At 42.0% G+C, this 23,358-nt stretch overlaps 1 protein-coding gene across 1 annotated transcript in view; it reads right to left on the bottom strand.

Annotated features, from left to right (window-relative positions):
- LOC126260333 (putative gustatory receptor 28a) overlaps positions 1–22,873 on the bottom strand; it is a 48,240-nt gene extending 25,367 nt beyond the window's left edge. The window contains exons 1-2 of the mRNA XM_049957658.1: positions 22,847–22,873; positions 22,256–22,432 (exon numbers count right to left, since the gene is read on the bottom strand). Of these exons, the coding sequence (XP_049813615.1) occupies positions 22,256–22,432; positions 22,847–22,873 (204 nt within the window). The remainder of the gene's footprint in view (positions 1–22,255; positions 22,433–22,846) is intronic.
- Positions 22,874–23,358: the final 485 nt, after the last annotated feature.

A 23,358-nucleotide genomic window follows, 5' to 3' on the forward strand; every position in this document is an offset into this window, starting at 1 on the left:
GGACTTTGAAAGATGTGCAGCTGTGTCGACGTCAAACCCACTTGGACATGGCAGTAATCATGTCGAATGAGTACTAGCCATTAATAAGTTATTTAATATATGTGCAAAATTCCCTGCTTACATAATTTTGGGTAAAACATTTACCCTTTTCTTGTCAATACATTCATGTGTCTTCAGTCACATGTCTGTCATATCGTGTGAAGATGTCGGTACTGTAGCTCAATAGAATTAAACTTTCAAGGTCTATCTAATATGTAAATTAATGGTAAATTTCGCTTTGTTTTGCGACTCGCAAATGAATTCACATTGTACCTGATTTTGGCACCGCTCCTGGCAAAAACGTTGTGCTTCTTTGCCACGTGTCGCAGTGTTTGCTTAATTCTCAATAGCGGGGGACAATTCTTTATGGGTGGTATGTTGGCTGCATGTGTGTATGAGTGCTTTCCTTTTTTTTTTTTTTTTGTGCATATTACCACCGTGATCTACCATTTGTCCATCCTTAATGACTTGATGTAAGCGGTACCCTGACGGCCTAGTCACTGGCATCGCTCACACTTTCGCTTTCATTTTCACTGACTTTTACTGACTCCTTCGCTACTGGTGTTGGGTTGCCTGTTTTGCTCACTTGTATGACGCCTATGGAGGTAATCATTGTACACCCTTCAGAAATTTGCAACTGCCCCGGCGCTGGCCACTTCCTGGGTCTTGCGCACTCACTTTTAATCGGTTTACTTGTATCACCTCTGATCTGCGTAATTTGTACAGTTGACATTGGAACAGAATGTGATGAAGGGAACCAACCATTCTGCAGTCACATTCCCATCCTTGTTGGTGACATTGTACACATAAGTACTACGGATAAGGACTATGCCCTGTCAACAGGTGAATCATGCCTAGACTGGGTGATGTTAAGTCCCATAGTGCTCAGAGCCATTTGAACCATGATGCTAGACTGAGTGGGACATAGTGCAGCTTAAGGTTCAACTACTAAAACCTAACTAACCTAAGGGCAACACTTACGTCCATACCCGAGGCTGGGTTCGAACCTGCGACCGTAGCTGTCACGCGGTTCCAAGCTGTAGCGTCTAGAACTGCTTGGCCACTCCGGCCGGCGCAGCTTAAGGGTTTTTCGGAAGTTCGAGTATATTTCGTTGACCCGCCGGTGCATATCACATGAGGCCTAGTGGCTTTGCTACGTTGCCAGTGTCTCAGACGGAATTTCTTGTTAAGTAGATTTGCGTTTAACACATGGACCATGTCCAGTGTGCGTTCTTTGAGCAAATATGAAAGAGAAAGACATCGGACGGTAATTTCTGTGAGGAACAAGCCGAAAACTATAAGCAATGACTTTACCCTGATTCAAAATGCTCCGTTAGAGGTTATCAGCAAATATTCTGCTCCCCAGGCAAGGTATTCCTATATAGAGCGCGGCAGAGCTCATTCCATCATGTCCCTGATGCTGGCAGTGGCTGTCGGTATAGGACTGTTAAAGGTCCTATTCGGCAGCATTGCGTCACAACAGGTGCCTTTAGGCTGCACCTGGTTACGTAATGTTGGAAAATTAACTGTTTGCTTAAGTGTCCGCTTTAATAGGTGCATACAAGCTGCTTAATGGTATGATTGCCTTTCAAACTCATATAGTGATTTCTCCAAGCGGAAATAATTAGCTCTAAGCTCATTGTTTACCATATTGTTTGCTGTTACTGACGATCCACTGTCTCCACATCCCGCCTGTATTTCACCAAGAACTGCATTTGCCTTCTTCTCTGATACATTCTTCCCTACTGTGCTTCCATTACTTCAGTAGGTGTATGTACCCTGAGCTGTTAACCTTCCTAAGACTACACGTTTGTCGTAAATAGAACGCTGCTTCGCTGCATCTGCATGTAACCTGCTTACTGGTGAAGGATTTTCTCATGTTGTGTTTTCAGTTGATAAACTCCCGTACATTTGTTGACTTAATTCAGGTTTTGTAGGAAAATTAAACGTTTTCTGTACATAGTGAAACTTTGTAAAGATCAGAACGGCGAGCAAGTATTGATCGTACTGCACAAATAAACATATTCGCATTATGTTTCTATCTGACTTTATTGTAACAGAACTTATGCGAAATGAATACCTGGGTCTTAAGGTTTTGTAGCTTTTGTTATATTCGACTTACAATTATAAAAAACACGTCAAATGAAAGAGACACTCAAACAGTTCTGTTTCAAACCGGTTGTCAATGCAAAGGAAAGAGAATATGACGACCAATAGTGACTGAAGAACGTGACGAACGAGTGAGAGAGTCTTTCAGGCGTAGACCCAAGAAACGAGTTCGGAAGGCTAGTCGTGAATTAGCAGTTCCAGTGACGTTTGTGTGGAAACTTTTAAGGGGACACTTTCACCTATGTTGCTATTGTCTGCAGTTGCTACAAACTCTCAACGCTACAAACTACGTCATAAGTACCAACTTTCCAAACGAAATGTTACTGCATGGCGATGAAGATTTCTGGATCAGTGACGAATCAGCATTTCACCTTAGTGGAAGTGTGAATACACATATTATGCGCACCTGGAGATTAGAAAATCCTCACGAGATGGTACAGCTGCAACGACACTTAAATTAGCTGAGTCTTTTTTCTGCCATATTGCGGGAAAAAGTTTAAGGGTCTCTTTTTTTTTTGGTAAAGAAAGTGTAACTAATGTTTCTTATCTCGATGTGCTAAAATTTGGCAGTAACATGGTGTGCTGCCTCACAGGCGCAACTCAGTACACGAGTGGTTAAACCACGTTTTACCCGTCAGCTGCACTGGCCGCAAGGGGCCGGACGACAGAGCTCGCTTCGTATGGCTGTTATTTGAAGCGAAATGTTAGATGCCTTTTGCACTATTGTTAGGTACACAGATTTGACACTGTTTTATCAGTTACTGATAGTCACCGTATGTAGGAAGCTATATAAACAGTGGGAAACAGACAGAAATCGCAGTAAGTATTGAAGTACACTCCAAAAGTACGCAATTGCCCTCGTAGTAAAACAATAAAGTTGACAATAACACACTCCTGTAACGGTAAGATATCCCTTGTTAACTATATAATCCTCAATGTTAACATTACATACAGCTAGGGCAATACTATTATGTTTATGGCGATCTGGTTTAAAGTTTTATTTGCGGAAGTGATGAGCAGGAACCTGCTGAAACATAAAGGTATTTGCTGTGAATATTTACCTAGGATTCCACTACCAATCCAAGCTGATGTTACCAGTTGGTTGGTGCATATCATCGTCGCATTTGATGTTTAATACACAACAGATACATACTACGCAAACTTTACTCATCAATAATATATTCTTCATCACTGCTGACAAATGTCTACCAACGCTGTCGTAAATTTCAGATTCCACTACTGCAGAAATCATGGTTTTGGAGCAGAGAGCTCGTCGAACCATGTTCGGATCGCATTTTCATCCAGAAAAAAAAGCTTTTTCAAGGTTTTGTGACAGAGATCAGAAAATATAAATATCTGGGTGCGCAAGAACGAGTGATTAACTTGACTGTGGAATGACTTCCCAAACCAACACCTGTACAGTGTTTTTTGACAGTCCATCAGAATGTGAGCAGGCCTTATCGTGGAACAGCAACACTTCACGCAGTTTTCATGGACGTTGTTCTTCGATTGCGTCTGCCCGATGCCTCAGTTGTTGACGAGAAATGACGATGGTTACACCTCGGGGACGCAATTCATAGTACGCCACACCGTCATTGTTCTACCAGATCCATAAAATTGTCTTTTGTGATTGCGGGAAGGTCTTTGCAAGGGGAGTTGCTATTTTGTCTGGGATCACGCATTCCTTAACTTTCCTTACGTTAGCACCAATGCACTAATTCCCATCACCAGTAATGATAAAGGATATGAGGTACAGTGTTGTTCACGAGCCAATTGAAGACGTGTAAGCAGAGAGGGTCATATGGCCACCCACTGATTTATGTGATTCTGGCTTAGAGCATGCGACATCCTGACACCCGATTTTTGAACCTTCCCCACGGTATGCTAATGTCGCATGATAGTGGAATGATCACAGTTCATTATCAGAATGAGATTTTCACTCTGCAGCGTAGTTTGCGCTGATATGGAACTTCCGGGCAGATTAAAACTGTGTGCCGGACCGAGACTCGAGCGGTTCTAGATGCTACAGTCTGGAACCGCGAGGCTGCTACGGTCGCAGGTTCGAAACCTGCCTCGGGCATGGATGTGTGTGATTTCCTTAGGTTAGTTAGGTTTAAGTAGTTGTAAGTTCTAGGGGACTGATGACCTCAGCAGTTAAGTCCCGTAGTGCTCAGAGTCATTTGAACCGAGACTCGAACTCCGGACCTTCGTCTTTCGCGGCCAAGTGCTCTATCATCTCAGCTGGTAGAGCACTTGCCCGCGAAAGGCAAAGGTCCCGAGTTCGAGTCTTGGTCCGGCACACAGTTTTAATGTGCCAGGAAGTTACAGTTCATTATATTTGTAAGTTCTCGTGTATAATGACACGGACGTTGTGGAGTAATACGATGAAGTGGTCATCATGAAACCCTGTGAGTCTCCCTGAGCGTGGATACTCAATAATGTCAAAACGATACTTCTTAGAACGAAAATCCATTTTCTTACCGTGCTCTGTTCAACGGCAGTATCTCCATACACGGCGCAAATATTTCTGGATGCCTCCGCTGTTGTCACTCTGCTGTAAACAGAAGAATGTCTCGGAGATGCTCAGATTTCACCATTTGGCACTCCATTTTCTAGCGTCCACAGCTCCACTCAATATCGCCAAATGGGAAAATGGTGACATGAAAACTTAAATAGCAGCAGTGAACGACATATAAACACCGACATTCGATTAATTAACCCATAGCAGTAAGAATACCAACACGCAAAACAACGCTACGAACTTATGCACCAACCTGTTTAAGTAGAACATACGTTTCATGCTGACAATTGCTTCTGCATTTATTAAGCAAGTAACTAAAAGCTTGAACAAAGGAAATATTTCTACACTTTGAATTGTTGATATTGTAGCAATTAAATGTTGAGCACTTACTTAGACCAATAAGGACCGAGAAGCAGAACTGACTGTACCATATAGAAACCAATGTCCTGAAGTTGTTACATGAGTCCCTTCAATTCAAATAATTTAGCTTCCTATACTGCCAAATACATAGAAATTTGACATTATGCCTTACTTTTCACTCATATTTCAGAATGTTTGTCTTCTCTCTGTTGTCCTTCTTCACAGTCAGCTGCCATTTACTTATCTCTAAAATAAAACCTGTACTATTTATGAATCTTACTCAAAGCAAATTTCTTGTTGACTTGTAAGGTGTCAGAAACTACTACCAACTATTTGTTATTTACTTTTGAACACAAGCGTTAGCTTTTGCGTCACTGAACTGCACAAATATGACCAAGTAAGAAATGGTAACCGCAGCCATGGTTGGCAGGTTATTGAGACTGATCGTGAAAAGTCCTGCGGCTGTTATGCTGGGACGACGATGCAGCAGCTGCTGTGAGAACAGCTTCAGCTGACGGCGTAGTCCGGCATTGTCGACAGAGGCGTCCGACGGGAGGAGGAGCAGCTTGTGCACCAGGTCAGCACAGCGGTTGGATTCACTCTCTAGAGCACTGCACGACCACGTCGCACCCAGCAGACATGCAGCATTCGAAAGAGCCAACAAGACTACGAGGATGGTGAGCTGCTCCGTCCGACCGTGTTGAAAGACCTGTGAAGAACGTTTTGAAGCCACTTAGAAGCGCTGTTACCGTAGACTGCACTATTCGCTTAACCAATATAACCCTTAATACATAATGAGTATTCGCCTTTAGCCCATGATCTATTGCTGTCCAACAGGAATGTACGTGGTGTAATTATTTAAAGTTCCAGTTTAAAGAGAACTACTGCTTAGAATGCCGTCAAATTTGAACAGCATACTATTGACGCCGAGGGGAACGTCATAGAAAATTTTACCAGTAGATGTCATTATAAGTATATTAACGTAATTATGTTTCTGGATGGGATCCGCTTTTAGCAAAACAATTTTTTTTTATTGTCCCATACATGTTACACTGTAGTTGCAGTATCTTCAGTGGGATTTTATGTTATGGCTGTTAAACATAAAGAATGTTCTTTACTATTTGTATACATGAAAACATTAGTTTTTAAATCATGATTATAGATATTTGAAGAAACACACAAAAATATGAATTCATACCTTTCTACCACATGGTGTGGTTTTCCTGATGTATTATGTTTCAACAGTGACTGTTTTATTTCACAGTTTGCCATCTCCAACCACAATCACCTTGAAGTAGACAAATTATTTGAGCCAGAGTCACGATTGAAAACTGTTATCGCCTGCCTGAACTTACGTTTTCTTTTTTCCTCGTCTTCTTCAACGTGAAGCAGTATATACTGAGCTGTCACTGTCACTGTTTCACTGTTTATATCTGTAAAAACAAACATGACGAACAGTGGAACGGTTGAAGGTGTAAAAACATGATGGCTGACAGTGGAACAGTTGAAGGTATTTCTGGCCGTTGTTCTGAATCTTTCAGAGGTGTCTGTGCATTTTGTGTGTGTGTGTTCGAGAGAGAGAGAGAGATAAAGAGAGAGTATATTGAGAAATTTTCATTATTGTTATTATTAATTTTTCGTGTGAAAATAGGGAGAGAGAGGGGTGACCACAGGTTTGAGGATTTTTTTTTCCTTTCTTGTGTATGTGTGGGGCGGAGGGGGGGAGGGGGGGAGTTCTATAGGTTGGTCTTATCTAATAATTCTTTGACAGCAGAGACTAGAGTTCCATTGCAGTGTGCTGTGTATTCATTTATCACATGTTTTCCTTCCACTATGGCTTTTTGTATTTGATAATTTTTTCAGTTATTAATTTTTGTTGGGGATTGTTGCTGCATTTGAGAATTTTCAAATCAGTACTGATGTCTGTTGGGGTATGTTTCTTGACCATAAGGTGTTCAGCAAATGTGGAATGACAGCTGTCACTTCTTAATGCTCTTCTGTGTTCTGTGTAGCTGGTAATTAAAGTTTCTGCTCGTCTGTCCTGTATAAACTGGTTTGCAGTCCTGACGTGGTAGTTGGTAAATACCAGATGTGTTGTGTTTTTTGGGCTTATGTTGGTTGTCCTAAGATTCCTCTGTGTTGTGTTGTCTTTCCTGTAGGCTACTTTTAGCCCTTGCTTTTTGAGTATGTTGGCTATTGTGTGGGCTGCTTTGTTGTTGTAGGTTGTAGCCTTTCGCCCCTACTCTTCAATCTGTACATCGAGGAAGCAATGATGGAAATAAAAGAAAGGTTCAGGAGTGGAATTAAAATACAAGGTGAAAGGATATCAATGATACGATTCGCTGATGACATTGCTATCCTGAGTGAAAGTGAAGAAGAATGAAATGATCTGCTGAACGGAATGAAGAGTCTAATGAGTACACTGTATGGTTTGAGAATAAATCGGAGAAAGACGAAGGAAATGAGAAGTAGTAGAAATGAGAACAGCGAGAAACTTAACATCAGGATTGATGGTCACGAAGTCAATGAAGTTAAGGAATTCTGCTACCTAGGCAGTAAAATAACCAATGACGGACGGAGCAAGGAGGACATTAAAAGCAGACACGCTATGGCAATAAAGGCATTTCTGGCCAAGAGAAGTCTACTAATATCAAATACCGGCCTTAATTTGAGGAAGAAATTTCTGAGGATGTACGTCTGGAGTACAGCATTGTATGGTAGTGAAACATGGTCTGTGGGAAAACCGGAACAGAAGAGAATCGAAGCATTTGAGATGTGGTGCTATAGACGAATGTTGAAAATTAGGTGGACTGATAACGTAAGGAATGAGGAGGTTCTACGCAGAATCGGAGAGGAAAGGAATATGTGGAAAAGGAGAAGGGACCGGATGGTAGGACATCTGCTAAGACATGAGTGAATGACTTCCGTGGTACTACAGGGAGCTGTAGAGGGCAAAAACTGTTGAGGAAGAAAGAGATTGGAATACGTCAAGCAAATAATTGAGGACGTAGGTTGCAAGTGCTACTCTGAGATGAAGAGGTTAGCACAGGAAACGAATTTGTGGCGGGCCGCATCAAACCAGTCAGTAGACTGATGACCAAAAAAAAAAAAAAAAAGTGTATACATTGTACCTTCTTATATGTATGGGAGGTTAAAGATAACTGTATAGTTTTATGAAATGGTTGCTTTTAGCATTATAATGGCGAGTAACAAAGGTTACTTGCAAATGTGCATGGCATAATTTGTAAATAATGTTTCTATTTTCAATGTTTAGCTTTCCTATATTTGTATGTGTATCATGCAATAGAATGTCTTATTTGTCTTTATTTAGTTATTATAATGTGTAACATACGTCGTTTAAAATTTGATGAATGTGACATTCGACAGCTTACTCAAAATTAATTTCTGTAATTGTTTTATTACTTGTTTATGGTGAGACTGAACAATTTGTTTGTCGTTCTGGGTGTTTCTTGTTCATGTGTGCTCACATGTGTGTTCTCTGTGTTTGTAAATTGGTGAGAAGGTTTATGTTTTGGTGTGTTGGGAGTCATTTTAATTTTGTGGTTCAGTTTATCTATGGTGTTCGTGTCGTATCTAGTCTCTACAGCTATTTGGCTGATTGTCTGTAATTCATTCTTATAGTTGTTTTCATTGAGTGGAGTTTTGTTCAGTCTGTGTGGCATATATGGGAAGCAGGCTAGTTTGTGCACAATCAGATGATTATAATGTATGTGAATTCCTGTGCTGGTGGCGGTCACTTTCCTGAACATGAAGCATTGGTGTTGGTTGTTGTCTTTTACTGTGAGGTCAAGGAAGTTTAAAATTTTGTAGTGTTCTGTTTCCATGGTGAATTTTTATTTTTGGGTATCTATTGCTTATATCACTGTGCAGTTGTTGGATGTGACTGGCTGTTTCATCTAGAAGGCATTTGATGTCATCCACATACCGATACCAACATAATATGTGGTATCGTTCGGGTCTTATTATTGTTTCAGATATTTTATTTTCAATGTGATTGAGAAAAATTTTCCCTAGGAGTCCACTCAACGGTGACCAAATTGATTTGTTGTATCATCTCTTTGGTGTTGTGTATGCTTCTGTTATTTGTGCCTATCTAATGTTTCTGTAAGTATGTGGGTGCAGTTCTGAATTGACAACTGGCCATGTCAGAATGCCCTCCTTGAGGAGCTTTAGTACGCAATTTAGGATGGGTGCTTGGGGATTTTTTTGTTTCAGCTATTTAGCTTTCAGATTTGTGGATATGTGTGAGATATTTTTTAGAAGTGTTAGAGTGTTTTTCTGGTATCTTTGTGCTGCGTAACTGGTTAGCTTTGTTATATTGTTGTCATCAAGAAAATTTTTGCTTTTGTACGTGTATTCGTCCTGTTTTGTTATTGTCGTGGTGCTGACCTTGTCTGATCTCATAGTGAGCGCCTCATTGCTTTTAAGTATGTTCTTTATTTTTGAGGAGGTTTTTCCTTCTTCAGTTTTCGTTCCCGTCAATATGTTGTTTTTGTTTTCCTTTATTATTCATGTTATATCTTCTATAACTAATTCTCTTTCCAAAGCTGCATTGAAGTTTGGGTTAGTTAGTTGTATGTCAGTAAGATTGCCCAGACTTTTGTAGAATGTGTCCTTGTTTGTTTTCTATTTTTATGTATAAAGATTTTATTTTGTTTTAAAAAAGTGTTTAGTTTTTGTTGTTGCTTCCTCCATTTTGGTTTTGTTTGTGTTTCTGTGTTTTGTTTGACTATTTTCGTGGTGTCACTAAATATTTCAGAGATTTTGATTTGATTTCGTAGTTTCAGGTGAATTTTGAATAGTTTAACACAGAGTTCCTGCTTTTTTGTATGTAGGTGTTGTTAGAGCTAACACAAAATAGAAGAGCTTCAACCGCAAGATTATTATCTTAACGTAAATGCGTTCTGGTACAATTTACAGATTAATCGCAGTATGTTGACCATGGTGTGAGCTGCACATTACACCATCCGTGCTGTTCAATGAGCATGATTGCAGAAGTTCGACAGTCAACAATAATGGCACTTTTAGTTAGGTAAGCCCACCCATCACGGATGGGCAAAATCAGTTTTGAATTGTTCTTCGGCCAAAAATCGCATAAAAAAGCAAAGTGACTTCGGTTTCTCATTATCTTGAGACGCAAGATCGATTCAATACGCTGATCACCATTTTGTGCCACAAGCCGATATCAAGAGATAGCGTGTTCCACGACAAATCAGAGTGTATCGGGAGTTCCTCCACAGCGCGTTGTGCAACGTGTGTTCAGTTCAACTTACTTTCACAATTGGAGCACTGAAAGCAACATCTTTCAGTTAGTACGCAGCCGGAAGTCACGTAGTTTAGGATCAGCTGATCTGGACGCCCGGGCTGCAGGGAAATATCGTGCGATTTCCTAAATGCCTCTGGAGCCGCCACTTCACTTGTTGTGCAACCTGCAGAAGAACTCCATCTTCCACAAAAATGATCCTACACACGCAGCCTTTCTGTGAAGCGTTGGAATGACGGTAGTGTGCAAAAGACTTTCACAGCGTTTATCAGTGACGGTAAAAGGAACAGGGCCCGCAGGATTCACCTCGTCGAAAAATTACGGCTTACGATAAACGATGCCCTAATGTTCTTGGAGATGGAAATGGGATTCGTCTGTCCACAGAATGTCCCCTGGCCCTTCATAGTCCTAGTCCGCATGAGAAAGAAATTCCAGAGCCAAGGTTTACAGTTCAGCAGCAAGTAACTCCTACACAAGGCAAATTTTTTCTGTGGATAGCAATGCAGGATGTTTCGTAGGATTTTATACACCGTCGTTGCAGGCATGTCCAACGTTCCGGCAGTTCGCCTCGAACAGCATGTTTGCCCACCGCCGCTCGACCCCTCCTCCAGTGCTGCGGCCACATCCTCAGCAGACGTCGGATCAACTGCTTTCCACCCACTGGCGCATCGGGTAAATCCCTTTTTTCGTACCCTTGAACGTATGAAACTTCTGCAGGGCTACTGGCGCACTTTCATTGTTCTTGTAGATGCGGTTCAGAACAGCGCGCGATTGTTCATAGAGACTGTTATGTAGGGCGTCGTGCACGCAAACTGACAAACAGCCGTGTGCAGCAGGTATGTTTATGCCTGACGTCTGATGCATACAGCGCCATCCATTGGTCCAATTTTGGTATTTATTTAATCCATGAATTTTCTCCCTCTGCCAATATATATTGTTAAAATTTGACCCCATTCTGAGCAGTGGTTCTGTTTCTACAGCAATCTGAAAATGAAACTTTAATTACGGACACCTTGTACATTAATTGTAAATAATTAGACAGTATACCACAATTTCACACTAGAGTTTTGCGTTAACTTTGCAGATTGGTTCTATTGCAGATTGGTACCTGCCTATTTCAGAACTTTTTCCAAGACTACAAGTTTTAGCAGAGCACCCTGGTAATATTAAAGTAGTAAAAAAATATTCATTCAAATGTTGCTTGCTATTGTGTGTAATACTGAAGTTCTCACACTAAGCTGACTAAAAGTATTCTAAGATTTACCAGATCTACGTGAAACATTCATTATCAGCCAGTGACATAACACGTGTTTTAGGTGTAAAGATTCCTCTGTCTTGTTGTAACATGATAACTAAGGCTCATTTGATGACCTCTTAAATTTTTTATGTTACCTGGTTCCAGGGCATACAATCTGCTAAACACGGAGTATGTCGCACATTTCACAATTCGTATTACACTGTCATTGACCTGTGGGTAAGTTCATTTCCCTTCAGGTGATTACTTTCATTCATTTTTGCGATTTAGACCTCATGAAGCAGATTTTCAATTTTGGATGGAGTACACAGTAAATTAATTTCAGTACAGTTATTTATTAATTTATGCTTTCCATTTAATTGCACTTGGATATGGAACATTCGAATTAATTATAGGGTAAATGAATGCAATAGTTGCAGGAAAGAATTAGACAGTATTACTCACATTCATTTTCATAATGTACTTGGAGCTCAGCTTTAAAAATATGTTAGCCAATACCAATAACTATAAAAGAATAATAAACATACGTGCATCACTATACGTAAATGACAAGGAAACTTAATCCTCAACGTAACAATATAATAAGGGTAGTTTTTATTGCTCAGAGACAAATGGAATACTGATGGGTTGACTACTATGTGTGCATCATTTACTAGGCAGTGTAAACAGCCAGCTGGCGATCAGGATTTTTATGAAAACTCGTGAAAGAAAGCACAGGAAAATAAGCTATAACACTTATGGTATAGTTATCCCACAACGGGGAGCTGAGGTACATCAACAGGACATAATTACAGTGGTTTAAAACCGATCCGAGCCCGTCTCACACATGTTCTACACACATTACCATATTCTAAAAAGATGACCATAAATAGATTATCAGGACATTCCAGTCCATCCAGTTGAAAATTTTAGATGAGCTGCTACTTGTCACGTAACTAAGAAAAGCACATATTCCTTAAAATCACTGTATACTCACGGACACTGGCAAATTAGTCAAACAACCATATTATATCTTGTTTGACATAATGCTGCTCACAACAAGTTGGGTTCTCCTTGAGAGCTCTAATTATGGATTCCTAACCAGTTTCATCTTATGTCACATTGATGACAAAGTATTTGAATCCATAGTCAGACACAAAATAAACAAAACAATTTATTTACTTCATTGTGTAAGAAAGACAATTTTTCTTGATAAGTTTCCAATTCACATACAACAGCTCAGCATTGTCATAAACAGAGTCCACAGCATTCCTCACAGAAACAGAAGATGATTAAAAGTTAAGTTCGATATACCCCACTGCATATATACAAAGGACTCAAGATCGAGTTTTAGTGTACATGAAGCTCATCACCACCAGCACAAACACCCAAAAGCACTGTATAATACACAATGGTGTGTGTAATGAGGAAAACGGGAGTCAGCGAGAACTATAAAAATTGGCCAGTTGCGAGTAGTAATCGCCAGCTGGGGGCGTTCTACAAACTTGACTATGTGTATAGGAAGGTCATCCATCCTGGGAATCGAGAATCGCAACGACGTTTGACTGTTATCAGTACCCCAGGACGAGTTTCTTGATTTTAAAACCGCCAGCAATCTATCGAGTACCTCCTCAGTTGGTCTCACGAGTTTCAGAGTACCCCGTACCAGTCCTTCCACTACCGACAAATTCCTAACATAGCGGTATCTGTTTAAACGCTCTAATCTTCCCGTTTAAGGAATTTAGCCTTCCACGCCCCGACCCACATAATGCCAGTTGTCTTTTACCTGATAACGACAGACTGATGAGTAGTACCCGCAAAAAAGTGCGGATGAAGAACTATTTTGCGTCCTGAATAATTTGCCCATGATGATGGCATCACGATTAAGATATACAACAGATCTACAAGGCGTGAGGACAAAAATGACGGCTGTACTTTCCCATTGCTTTTAGCTATTCGCAGAATCAGGACAGCAATGCCATGTTGGCTATTGTTAGAGGATCAAATCAGTTAATCATCCAGACTGTGGCACCTACAACAGTTCAAAAGGTTGTTATCCCTCTTCGGGAACCACGAGTTGCTGTAGCTTCTCCTCAGACACCCTTCCTTTGTGGTTGCCCCTACGGTGCGGCTATCTGCATAACAATGCACAAAAGTCACCCCACCTCTAAAAGACCAATGATTCATTATGTCCGATACCAACTTTGGCGCTGCTCTTATTTCTTTGAGAGCAAAGAAAAGAGCTCTGTTGCAGAAAACAATGTATTTACTTAATATTTCTTTCAATTAGGGTATGGCTTTTTTTGGGTCAACTTTTTCTTCTCCCACAAAAAAGTGAAATAGGAAAGACTGTTGCATATAAAAAATCATAGTAGAGGGAAAAGAAATAGTAAATGAATACACAATATTCCTCAACAGAACTCTGTTCTCTGCTCTTAAAGAACTATCAGAAGATTGTAACACACAGAAAACCCAACACACACGCACAATCGGAGGGAGAGAATGAGGGAGAAAAAGACGCATACCTAAGACCTTACTTTTAATATCAGGTTGGAAATTCCTTGTCAAAACGCATATACCAAGGCAGCTGATCAGATGAATCCATCCTGGACAGTGACACAGTATATGTTAGCAAGTACAAATGTCATAGAGTCATGAGAACGGGGGGGGGGGGGCGGGGGGGGGGGGCATCACAAGGTAAGTACAAATTTCCTACAGCCTAACCCTGCACAATTAACAACATCCATCTGTAGTAACTTGCCCTGACCATTTTTTCGGGAAATATGAAATTAAAAAAAGCATTAAGCAATTAGATCTTTAACAAATCAGCATTCACAGGAGAACGTAATGTAAATAATTGCAGTAATATAACATAACACTAACCAATAAATAAATCGTTTCATATTTGACATCAAACTTCGGTAAAAATATTAACATAATATTGAGATAACCTGATCAGTTGCATACGAAATAATGTAGCAACATATTAGCTTTACTGCAGACGAGTGACAACTACAGAAAACTTGGTGTGTGCTGTTAAGAAGTAAACTGTGTCATTAAAAACACCCGGAAACCTGGCTCAAAATGACTTACCAGTTCCTGGCGCCCTCCATCGGTAATGCTGGAATTCAGTATGATGTTAGCCCACCCTTAGTCTCGATGAAAGCTTCCACTCCCGTAGTGATACGTTCAATCGGTTGCTGGAAGGTTTCTTGGGGAATGGCAGCCCATTCTTCACGGAGTACTGAACTGAGGAGAGGTATCGATGTCGGTCGGTGTGGCATGGCACGTAATCGGCATTCCAAAACATCCCAAAGGTGTTCTATTGGATTCAGGTCACGACTCCGGGCAGGCCGGTCCATTACACGGCTGTTATTGTCGTCTAGCCACTCCGACACAGGCCGTGCATTATGAACAGGTGCTCGATCGCCATCCCCGAATTACTTTCAACAGTGGGAAGCAGAAAGGTTCTTGTAACATATATATAGGTCAGTGCTGCGATAGTGCCACCAAAACAACTAGGGGTGCAAGCCTCCTCCATGAAAACCACGACCACATCATAACACCACTGCCTTCGAATTTTACTGTTGGCACTACACATGCTGGCAGATGACGTTCACCGGGCATTCGCCATACTCACACCCTGCCATCGCCACATTGTGTACCGTAATTCGTCACTCCACACAGCGTTTGTCCACTGTTCAATCGTTACATCAAGCGAGGCATCATTTGACATTTACTAGCGTAATGTGTGGCTTATGAGCAGCCGCTCGACCATGAAATCCAAGTTTTCTCACCTCCCGCCTAACTGTAATAGTACTTGCAGTGCACCCTGATGAAGTTAGGAATTCCTGTATGAAAGTCTGGATAGATGTCTGCCTATTACACATTACGACCCTCTTCAACTGCCGGCGGTCTCTGTCAGTTAACAGGTGAGGTCGGCCGACACGTTTTTGTGCTTTACGTGACCCTTCACACTACTAATTGTCCGCGGCTCGTGGTCTTGCGGTAGCGTTCTCGCTTCCGGCGCACGAGGTCCCGGGTTCGATTCCCAGCGGGGTCAGGGATTTTCTCTGCCTCGAGATAACTGTGTCTTTCATCATCATTTCATCCTCATTCACTTGCAAGTCGCCGTGGTGGAGTTACAGAACTTGTGGAGCGGCGGCCGAACCGCCCCGCGAGGGATCTCCCGGCCACCAATGCCATACGCTCATTATCATTACGATACCACTTCATTACCACATCGGAAACAGAGGACCTAGGGATGTTTAAGAGCGAGGAAATCTCGCATACAGACGCATGACACAAGTGACGTGCAATCACCTGACTACGTTCGAAGTCAGGGAGTTGCGTGGTGCGCCCAATTCTGCTCTCTCACGATGTCTAATGACTACTGATGTTGATGATGTGGAGTACCTGGCAGCAGGTGGCAGCACGATGCACCTAATATGAATAACGTGTTTTTATGGGGGTGTCCGGATAGTTTTGATCAGACAGCGTATGTTTCATTAAAATATTACGAATGTAATAGCTACAATCCCAAACCGCTTCGTGCAGTTTTACGTATTATTTTACAGGAAATACATTGATCACACAGACGAAACTTAAACTTAGCCTAAACCAGCATCTGTATAAACGAAGAACATTGACGTTTCTCAAGGAAGAATACGATTATCACAGTTATGAGATATGTCTAAGTGGTTGCTTCGAAATCTATGGCAAATACATTAAAACGACAAGGAGCGCTCAATAAGTAATGCAACACATCTTTTTCTTGGCGAGTTTCAGTTGAAAAATGCGAAATGTACGGCTGTACATCGTGGAATATGACAGATGCAACGGAGGTGCATTCCTAGCAGAGAACTGTCATTGAGTTTTGGTGGGAAACTATCACACATTTTCATATGCCTTTGCCAGATGTCTACAGAGACCTGACAGTGAACCAAAGCGCGATGAGTTGTTGACCGAGTCGTCTGTCATCATCGTAACAAGGTCCTGCAAATCTGTCCTATCTTCGAAGTGACGCTCGATCGCACACAACTGAGACTCCTGGAACATTGGAACGTGCAGACGCTCTCGTTCAAGGTGATCGACGGACCACAAGTATCTCCTGCGTTCCTCGCCGCCTAACCGAAGACCAAGAAGACCAACGACGGAACATCTGTGCGGAATTGCTTGGGCGTTAGGAGGCTGATCGTGACAGTTTTTTTCAAACATTGTCACAGGAAATGAAACATGGGTTCATCAATTCGAACCGGAAAGAAGACCGCAGTCCATGCAGTGGCCACACACCACCTCTCCTTCCAAAAAAGGTTCAAAGCCGCACGCCCAGCTGATATAGTTATGGCGACGGTCTTCTTGAACTCTGTAGAGGTTATTCTGATTGATTTCTTCCCTCATGGTGCAACAGTCAACTCTGAAGTACGTTATGTTTTCTTCAGGAAATTTATGAAACTTATTCAGAGTGTTCGTAACTACAAAAATGCAAAGAAACTTTTCCTTCTCCATGACAACGCAAGGCCACGCACGAATCTGCTCAGCGGTGGGGAGTTCACAAAACCCCATTGCACTCGTCTTCCCTATCTACCCTGCAGCCCGGGTCTCGCTCCTTCCCACTTCCATTTGTTTAGCCTCATGAAGGATGTTCTCTGCGGGAATCAGTGCCAGGGTCACGGAGAGGTTATTGCAGCAAGACGCTGGCACCGACGTCAACCAGTAGAGTGTTACCACGCGGGCATATAAGCTCTCCCAGTAAGTTGGCGTAGGGCCGTGGCATTGAACGGAGATTAAGTTGAAAATTAGTGTTTTGTAGATAAAAGTAAGGAGAATAATATGGTGTACGGCTCTTCTGAGTAAAAATAACCCGCTCTCAGGAAAAGAAGTGTTGCATTACTTACTGAACCCCCCTCGTAAAAACAGAGCTGCATGGAGATAAGTGAAGCCGGCCGCGGTGGTCTCGCGGTTCTAGGCGCGCAGTCCGGAACCGTGCGACTGCTACGGTCGCAGGTTCGAATCCTGCCTCGGTCATGGATGTGTGTGATGTCCTTAGGTTAGTTAGGTTTAAGTAGTTCTACGTTCTAGGGGACTGATGACCACAGCAGTTGAGTCCCATAGTGCTCAGAACCAAATAAGTGAACGGCCTGAACTACCCACTACAGAATTTTCACATATGAAGTTCTCAGTTTGTAGTGCTATGGAAGAAACTACATTGAAATACGTTCTTGGATGTCAGGGCAAGTCATTTTTATCTTCAACTTCTTCTATCCGTTCGGTGTTTCTACCCCTCTGCTGGGATCTTTTTCAGAACCTAGCACACATTCAAAATTAACTGTGACATTCACTAATAAATGGCAGTTTTACTGCGCGAGTGTTGGTGAAGTGGGATTATTGTGTAAGATTCTTCCGGCTACTGTTGACAGGTAATCGTCACAGAACAGAGGCGAATCAGGCAGAGCAAGAGAGGGAGAATGTTGATCAAAATACTACTGTCGTGCCGCAGACGTGGTTTCTCGGATGTTGTACTCCTCGCTCGCCGCCACTGCTTACTCACAACCTTGATGGCGAGAACCTTCAAATCCAGAAACCTAAAGCTGTCTTCTCCACTGAAGTTGAAATTATCCGTGGGAATTCCAGTCACTTATCGGAAATTTCTTCTACCAGTATTGGTTTCTTTGACTGGCCCGCGTATATTGTTGAAATCAGTGTCTCGTCCGCAGCCGGCTGGAGTGGCCGAGCGGTTCTAGGCGCTTCTTTCTGGAACCGCGCGACCGCTACGGTCGCAGGTTCGAATCTGCCTCGGCCATGGATGTGTGTGATGTCGTTAGGTTAGTTAGGTTTAAGTAGTTCTAAGTTCTAGGAGACTGTTGACCACAGCAGTTGAGTCCCATAGTGCTCAGAACCAGATAAGTGAACGGCCTGAACTACCCATTTGTCTCGCCCTCAGGTTTCCTAATGTTGCGCTATAGCAGATAACACACTTCGCTTTAACCACATGTGGCGTTCGTGTTCTTTAATACGCTCCTTTACAGTCCTTCGTGTTTCGCCTATATACGCGTCGCCTTAGCCACACGTCATTTCACAGCCTCCCACAGTGTTAACCAAATCAGGTGTGTCCATATTTCGTTAGAAAGTGCCCCATATTTTATTCTGACAGAGAAACATGACATGTCTACTATTTCCCCATAGAATTCTGTTGATTCGTTCAGTAACTTCGTAAACGAACGGTACCCTCAAACAGTGTGAAGGTAACCTTTTTATTTCCTATCACTACATTAAAATTTAATTTTGAAGTCCTGTACGTGTGCGCACCATCAAAGCCACTGACTTTCTTTGTCTTCTACACTGAAGAGCCTAGCTTAATATCGTGTAGGGTCCCCGCGAGTACGCAGAAGTGCCGCAACACAACTTGGCATGGACTCGACTAATGTCTGATATAGTACTGATTTCTTTTATTGTATTGAGACTGCCTATTTACTCTATATATTCTGTAGTTACAACTGTTAATTCTTTCTCTAAGCTGGCTTCTGTATCACTTTGCAGTTTAATACCTCTTGAAGTATCCATTCCAAACACTAATTATTTGGTTTTATTTTCTTTATTTATTAATGTACAGTGTTATTCAGGCTATTTTCCATTATAATGTTCATGTTTTTTCTCTGTGCTTTCTTTATATTCATTTACTATTCAACCCTTTATCTTTTAAATTGCATTACGACCGCATTTTCAAAGATGTCATTTGCCGTGGTTCAAAATGGTTCAAATGGCTCTGAGCACTATGGGACTTAACATCTGAGGTCATCAGTCCCATAGAACTTAGAACTACTTAAACCTAACTAACCTAAGGACATGACACACATCCAAGCCTGAGGCAGGATTCGAACCTGCGACCGTAGCGGTCGCGCGGTTCCAAACTGAAGCGCCTAGAACCGCTCGGCCACAATGGCAGGCCATTTGCCGTGCGTTTGTGCGCCAGTCTTGAGGTATAACATATTTTCCAACGTCGTTTGCAGTTAACTTCTTTGTTGTCATTAGTTAGTTAAAGTCTGACGAGGGTTAACGCAGTAAAACAGTCATGTCGAATGTGAGAACTATAGTGCTTTTCATTTATTTTAAAAGTAAATGCTGACGAAGCCTGCATTGTCGATGTCATATTTGACAATCATACCTGTTAAACGCCTTCAGTATGTTGCAAGTATCAGTCGTGGCCAGAACAGGGATATGTGTAGTTGTGAGTGCTCTACATCGGAGGTGAACGGTTCCGAACGTGGGCAAGTTGTTTATGCTCGTGCGGTGGATGATTGCGTAACCAATGTAGTCGAAATGTTGGTGTTCCAAGAGGCAGTGTACCTATGATTTACATCATATGCAGGGAAAAACATTGGCAGATAAGTCGTAACGCGGATACAAGTGACTGTGATAAACGGCAATTGAAAAGAGCTGTGAAGAAAAATAGAGAGGAAGATAGTAGCAAAAACCACTGTGGAACTGAATGTCGTTCTCACGGATCCTGTCAACTCCAAAACAACACGAGGGGAGCTGCGTAAGTTGGGAACTGTAGGGCGAGTCGGGATTCCAAAAACACTCAACAGTGATGTCAATGCTAGCAACAGGAAAACGTGGTGCCGAAGCCGTAAAACCTGGACTATTGAGCAATGGAAGAAATTTGTTTGGCCGGATGAGTCTTATTTCATACTCTTTCCAACATCCGGCAGAGTAAACGTATGGCCACGCCATCCCAAACGTACGATGCATACTGCTTGCTGGCAACAGTGAAGAAAGGTGGGTGTTCGGCGACGATTTGGGCAGCCATGTTAATTCTGCTAGGTCCCGTTACCACCAGTTATTATGTGATCATACCATCCCATGCTACTATAACTGTTTCCCAGTGATGATGCTGTATCGTAAGACGACAGGGCTGATAATTTAGGACTGGTTTTTCGAGCACCAGGTTAAATTGTCGCCAAACCCCTTGGCGCCACACTCACACATCCCAATGGTACTAGCCTTTGTGGCTACTTTGGAGAGAAGGGTGCGTGAACGCCATCCATGTCCATAACCGTTAACTGAGTTTGCTACTACGTTGCGGGAAGAATGAAATAATATGCACTTGATAAGTATACACTACATGTATTTGTCCATTCCGGGACAACTGGCGACTATTTTGAACGCTAACGGATTTCCTACATCGTATTAGGCATGGTAATTATTACATTTGTAGCATTTCCATATTATTGTCCAACGACTGTAGAAACGCGACGCTGGCGCGGGTTAACATCCTAGAAAATTTCATCTTCCGCAACAACGGCCGGTAAATTCTGAAAACGTACATAAGAATGAAAATATTTATGAAGCATTGTATTAGTTTTTGTCTTGGCTGCTAGAGTCATTTCAGTAGTACCGTCGAGCGAAACAGATATACTTTTCCTTGCTCGTAAGCATCCCTGTTGATCTGAATTAACAGTCTAAAGCAGCATAAATGAGAACAGCGAGAAACAACATCAGAACTGAAAGTCATGGGACAGATGAAGTTATGGAATTCTGCTGCCTAGGGAGCAAAATAAAGACAGACTTAGCAAGAAGGACATAAAAAGCAGACTAGCAATGGAAAAAATGGCATTCCTGGGCAAGCGAAGTCTACTAGTATTAAATTAGGCCTTAATTTGAGGAAGAAATTTGTGATAATATACGTTTGGAGCACAGTAATTTCTGGTAGCGAAACATGGACTATGGAACAACCGGAACAGAAGAGAATTGAAGTATTTGAGATGTGGTACTACAGACGAATGCGACGAATACTGAAATTTTGGTGGATTAGTTTAGATAGGGAATGAAGAGGTTCTGCCGCAGAATCGGAGAGGATAGGAACATATGAAAACTCTGAAAAGGGTAAGGGACAGGAGTACAGGATATCTGTTAAGACACCAGAGATTAACCTCTGTGGTACCTGAGTGAGCTGCAGGGAGTAAAATCTGTGGAGGAAGACAGAGGTTGGAATATGTCCAGCGAATAACTGAATACGTATGTTGCAAGTGCTACTCTGAGATGAAGACGTTCCATCCTTCTTTGTCACAAGAACATGGAAGCTCCCCCCATGCTGCTTGTTCTGACACCCGTCTCTTTTTTGTCTGCTCCAGACACAAATATTTTGCAGTATCTTTAATACACAGGCAAAACCTCAAATTTGTAATTAGTCGAAATGGCGATGTAAGAGGAATTTTCGTCTATGAATTATCATCATCCTCATTAGGCGACGTTTCTAAGACACAAGTTGCAGGGAATACCAGCAACACTCTTTCGGGGTGGATTAGAGCTGTTCCTAATTTTTGGTTGCCATATATTACAGAAATGTTAAAAATGGTGGAAATGGCTCTGAGCACAATGGGACTTAACTTCTGAGATCATCAGTCCCCTAGAACTTAGAACTACTTAAACGTAACTAACCTAAGGACATCACACCCATCCATGCTCGAGGCACGATTGGAACCTGCGACCGTAGCGGTCGCGCGGTTCCAGACAGTAGCGCCTAGAACTGCTCGGCCACCTCAGCGGGCCACAGAAATGTGATCTGCTAGGTTGTTCAACCCTATCAGCATCGCACCTCATTCCTATTGGGGCTCCTTTATGATAACAACTTGTCGCACACTGTGTGTAAGTGATTGAATACATGAATGGGAAGATCATGCAACAGAGATCATATCTCTCTTCTCACCTGGTACTCCAGTGTGATGGACAGCAACAAGTTGAGCACAGTGATACAGTTGAACAGATGCGTAGACAGACAGCCGAGCATTGGTAGTCCGTACACTGCGTCTACCTGAGCCGCAACGTCGCACAGGGTGTCGTGAATCTCGCGTAGTGTTCTCACCTCTTCCTCCTCGGAATTGCACTGCCAGGGACAAATACACAAGGTTAGAAAAGCCGTTTCATTTTTAGATGTGATGCTTTACTTCTCACAGCGGCTCCAGTAATATCAGTGGCGGTTAAAACGTGATCAAATGATGACAAATGTGAAAGCTGTACAAATATAAAGAGATTTTGGCTAATATATCGCGCCATACGGCAGTTGTTATACGTCAGACGTGAACGTTTATACTTTGTGCTCGAGTGCAGATATCCAACGTATGCCGTTTCTGCCCTTCTTGTCAATTTTATCCATCACAGGTCGCAAAAAAGTAATACGTTCTGTTCATAGTGTACCGCATCGTGGTGTTTTAAGGCTCATCATGCTAAGGAACAGTTTTTTTTTAAGTTCAAAAGAAAAATATAATATAAAATAAATGTGGAGATTTTAGCCACGCACTGGCAAGTTTATCACCTCAGGCCTCATGTTGCCTGCTAATTCTGTGAAGGTTCACCGACGTTAGAGATAAACCATTCAGGAAGTGTAATATTTATTAGTATTAAGAGAACAGCACATGAAATTATTTTATACTCATATGTTTTATGGGCAACGGCTCTATGCCGTTAAAGATAGAACCTTGAAACTTTTCAGTCGCAATCGTTTCATAGGCCTTGTGCTCGTGATGCGTCTTACATACATGTTTAGTGTTACATGTTGTTCAATTCCATTTACTTGTCATTTATGTAGCTGAGTACGCAGATTTGCTTGAGTGTATATTTTGTTCAATCATCTGTTACTCCAGAACCTTCTTGCTCCACTATCCATCCAACTCCTTCTTGCCCCTCTCTGTCCATCTCCTCCACCCCACTCTCTCTCCATATCTTCTTGCCCTCTCTCTGTCCATCTCCTACTACCCTTCTCTACGTTCATCACCTCCTCGCCCCTCTCTCTGTACATCTCCTACTTCCCCC

The sequence above is a fragment of the Schistocerca nitens genome, chromosome 5 (genome assembly GCF_023898315.1).
Source record: "Schistocerca nitens isolate TAMUIC-IGC-003100 chromosome 5, iqSchNite1.1, whole genome shotgun sequence".
NCBI lineage: Eukaryota > Metazoa > Arthropoda > Insecta > Orthoptera > Acrididae > Schistocerca > Schistocerca nitens.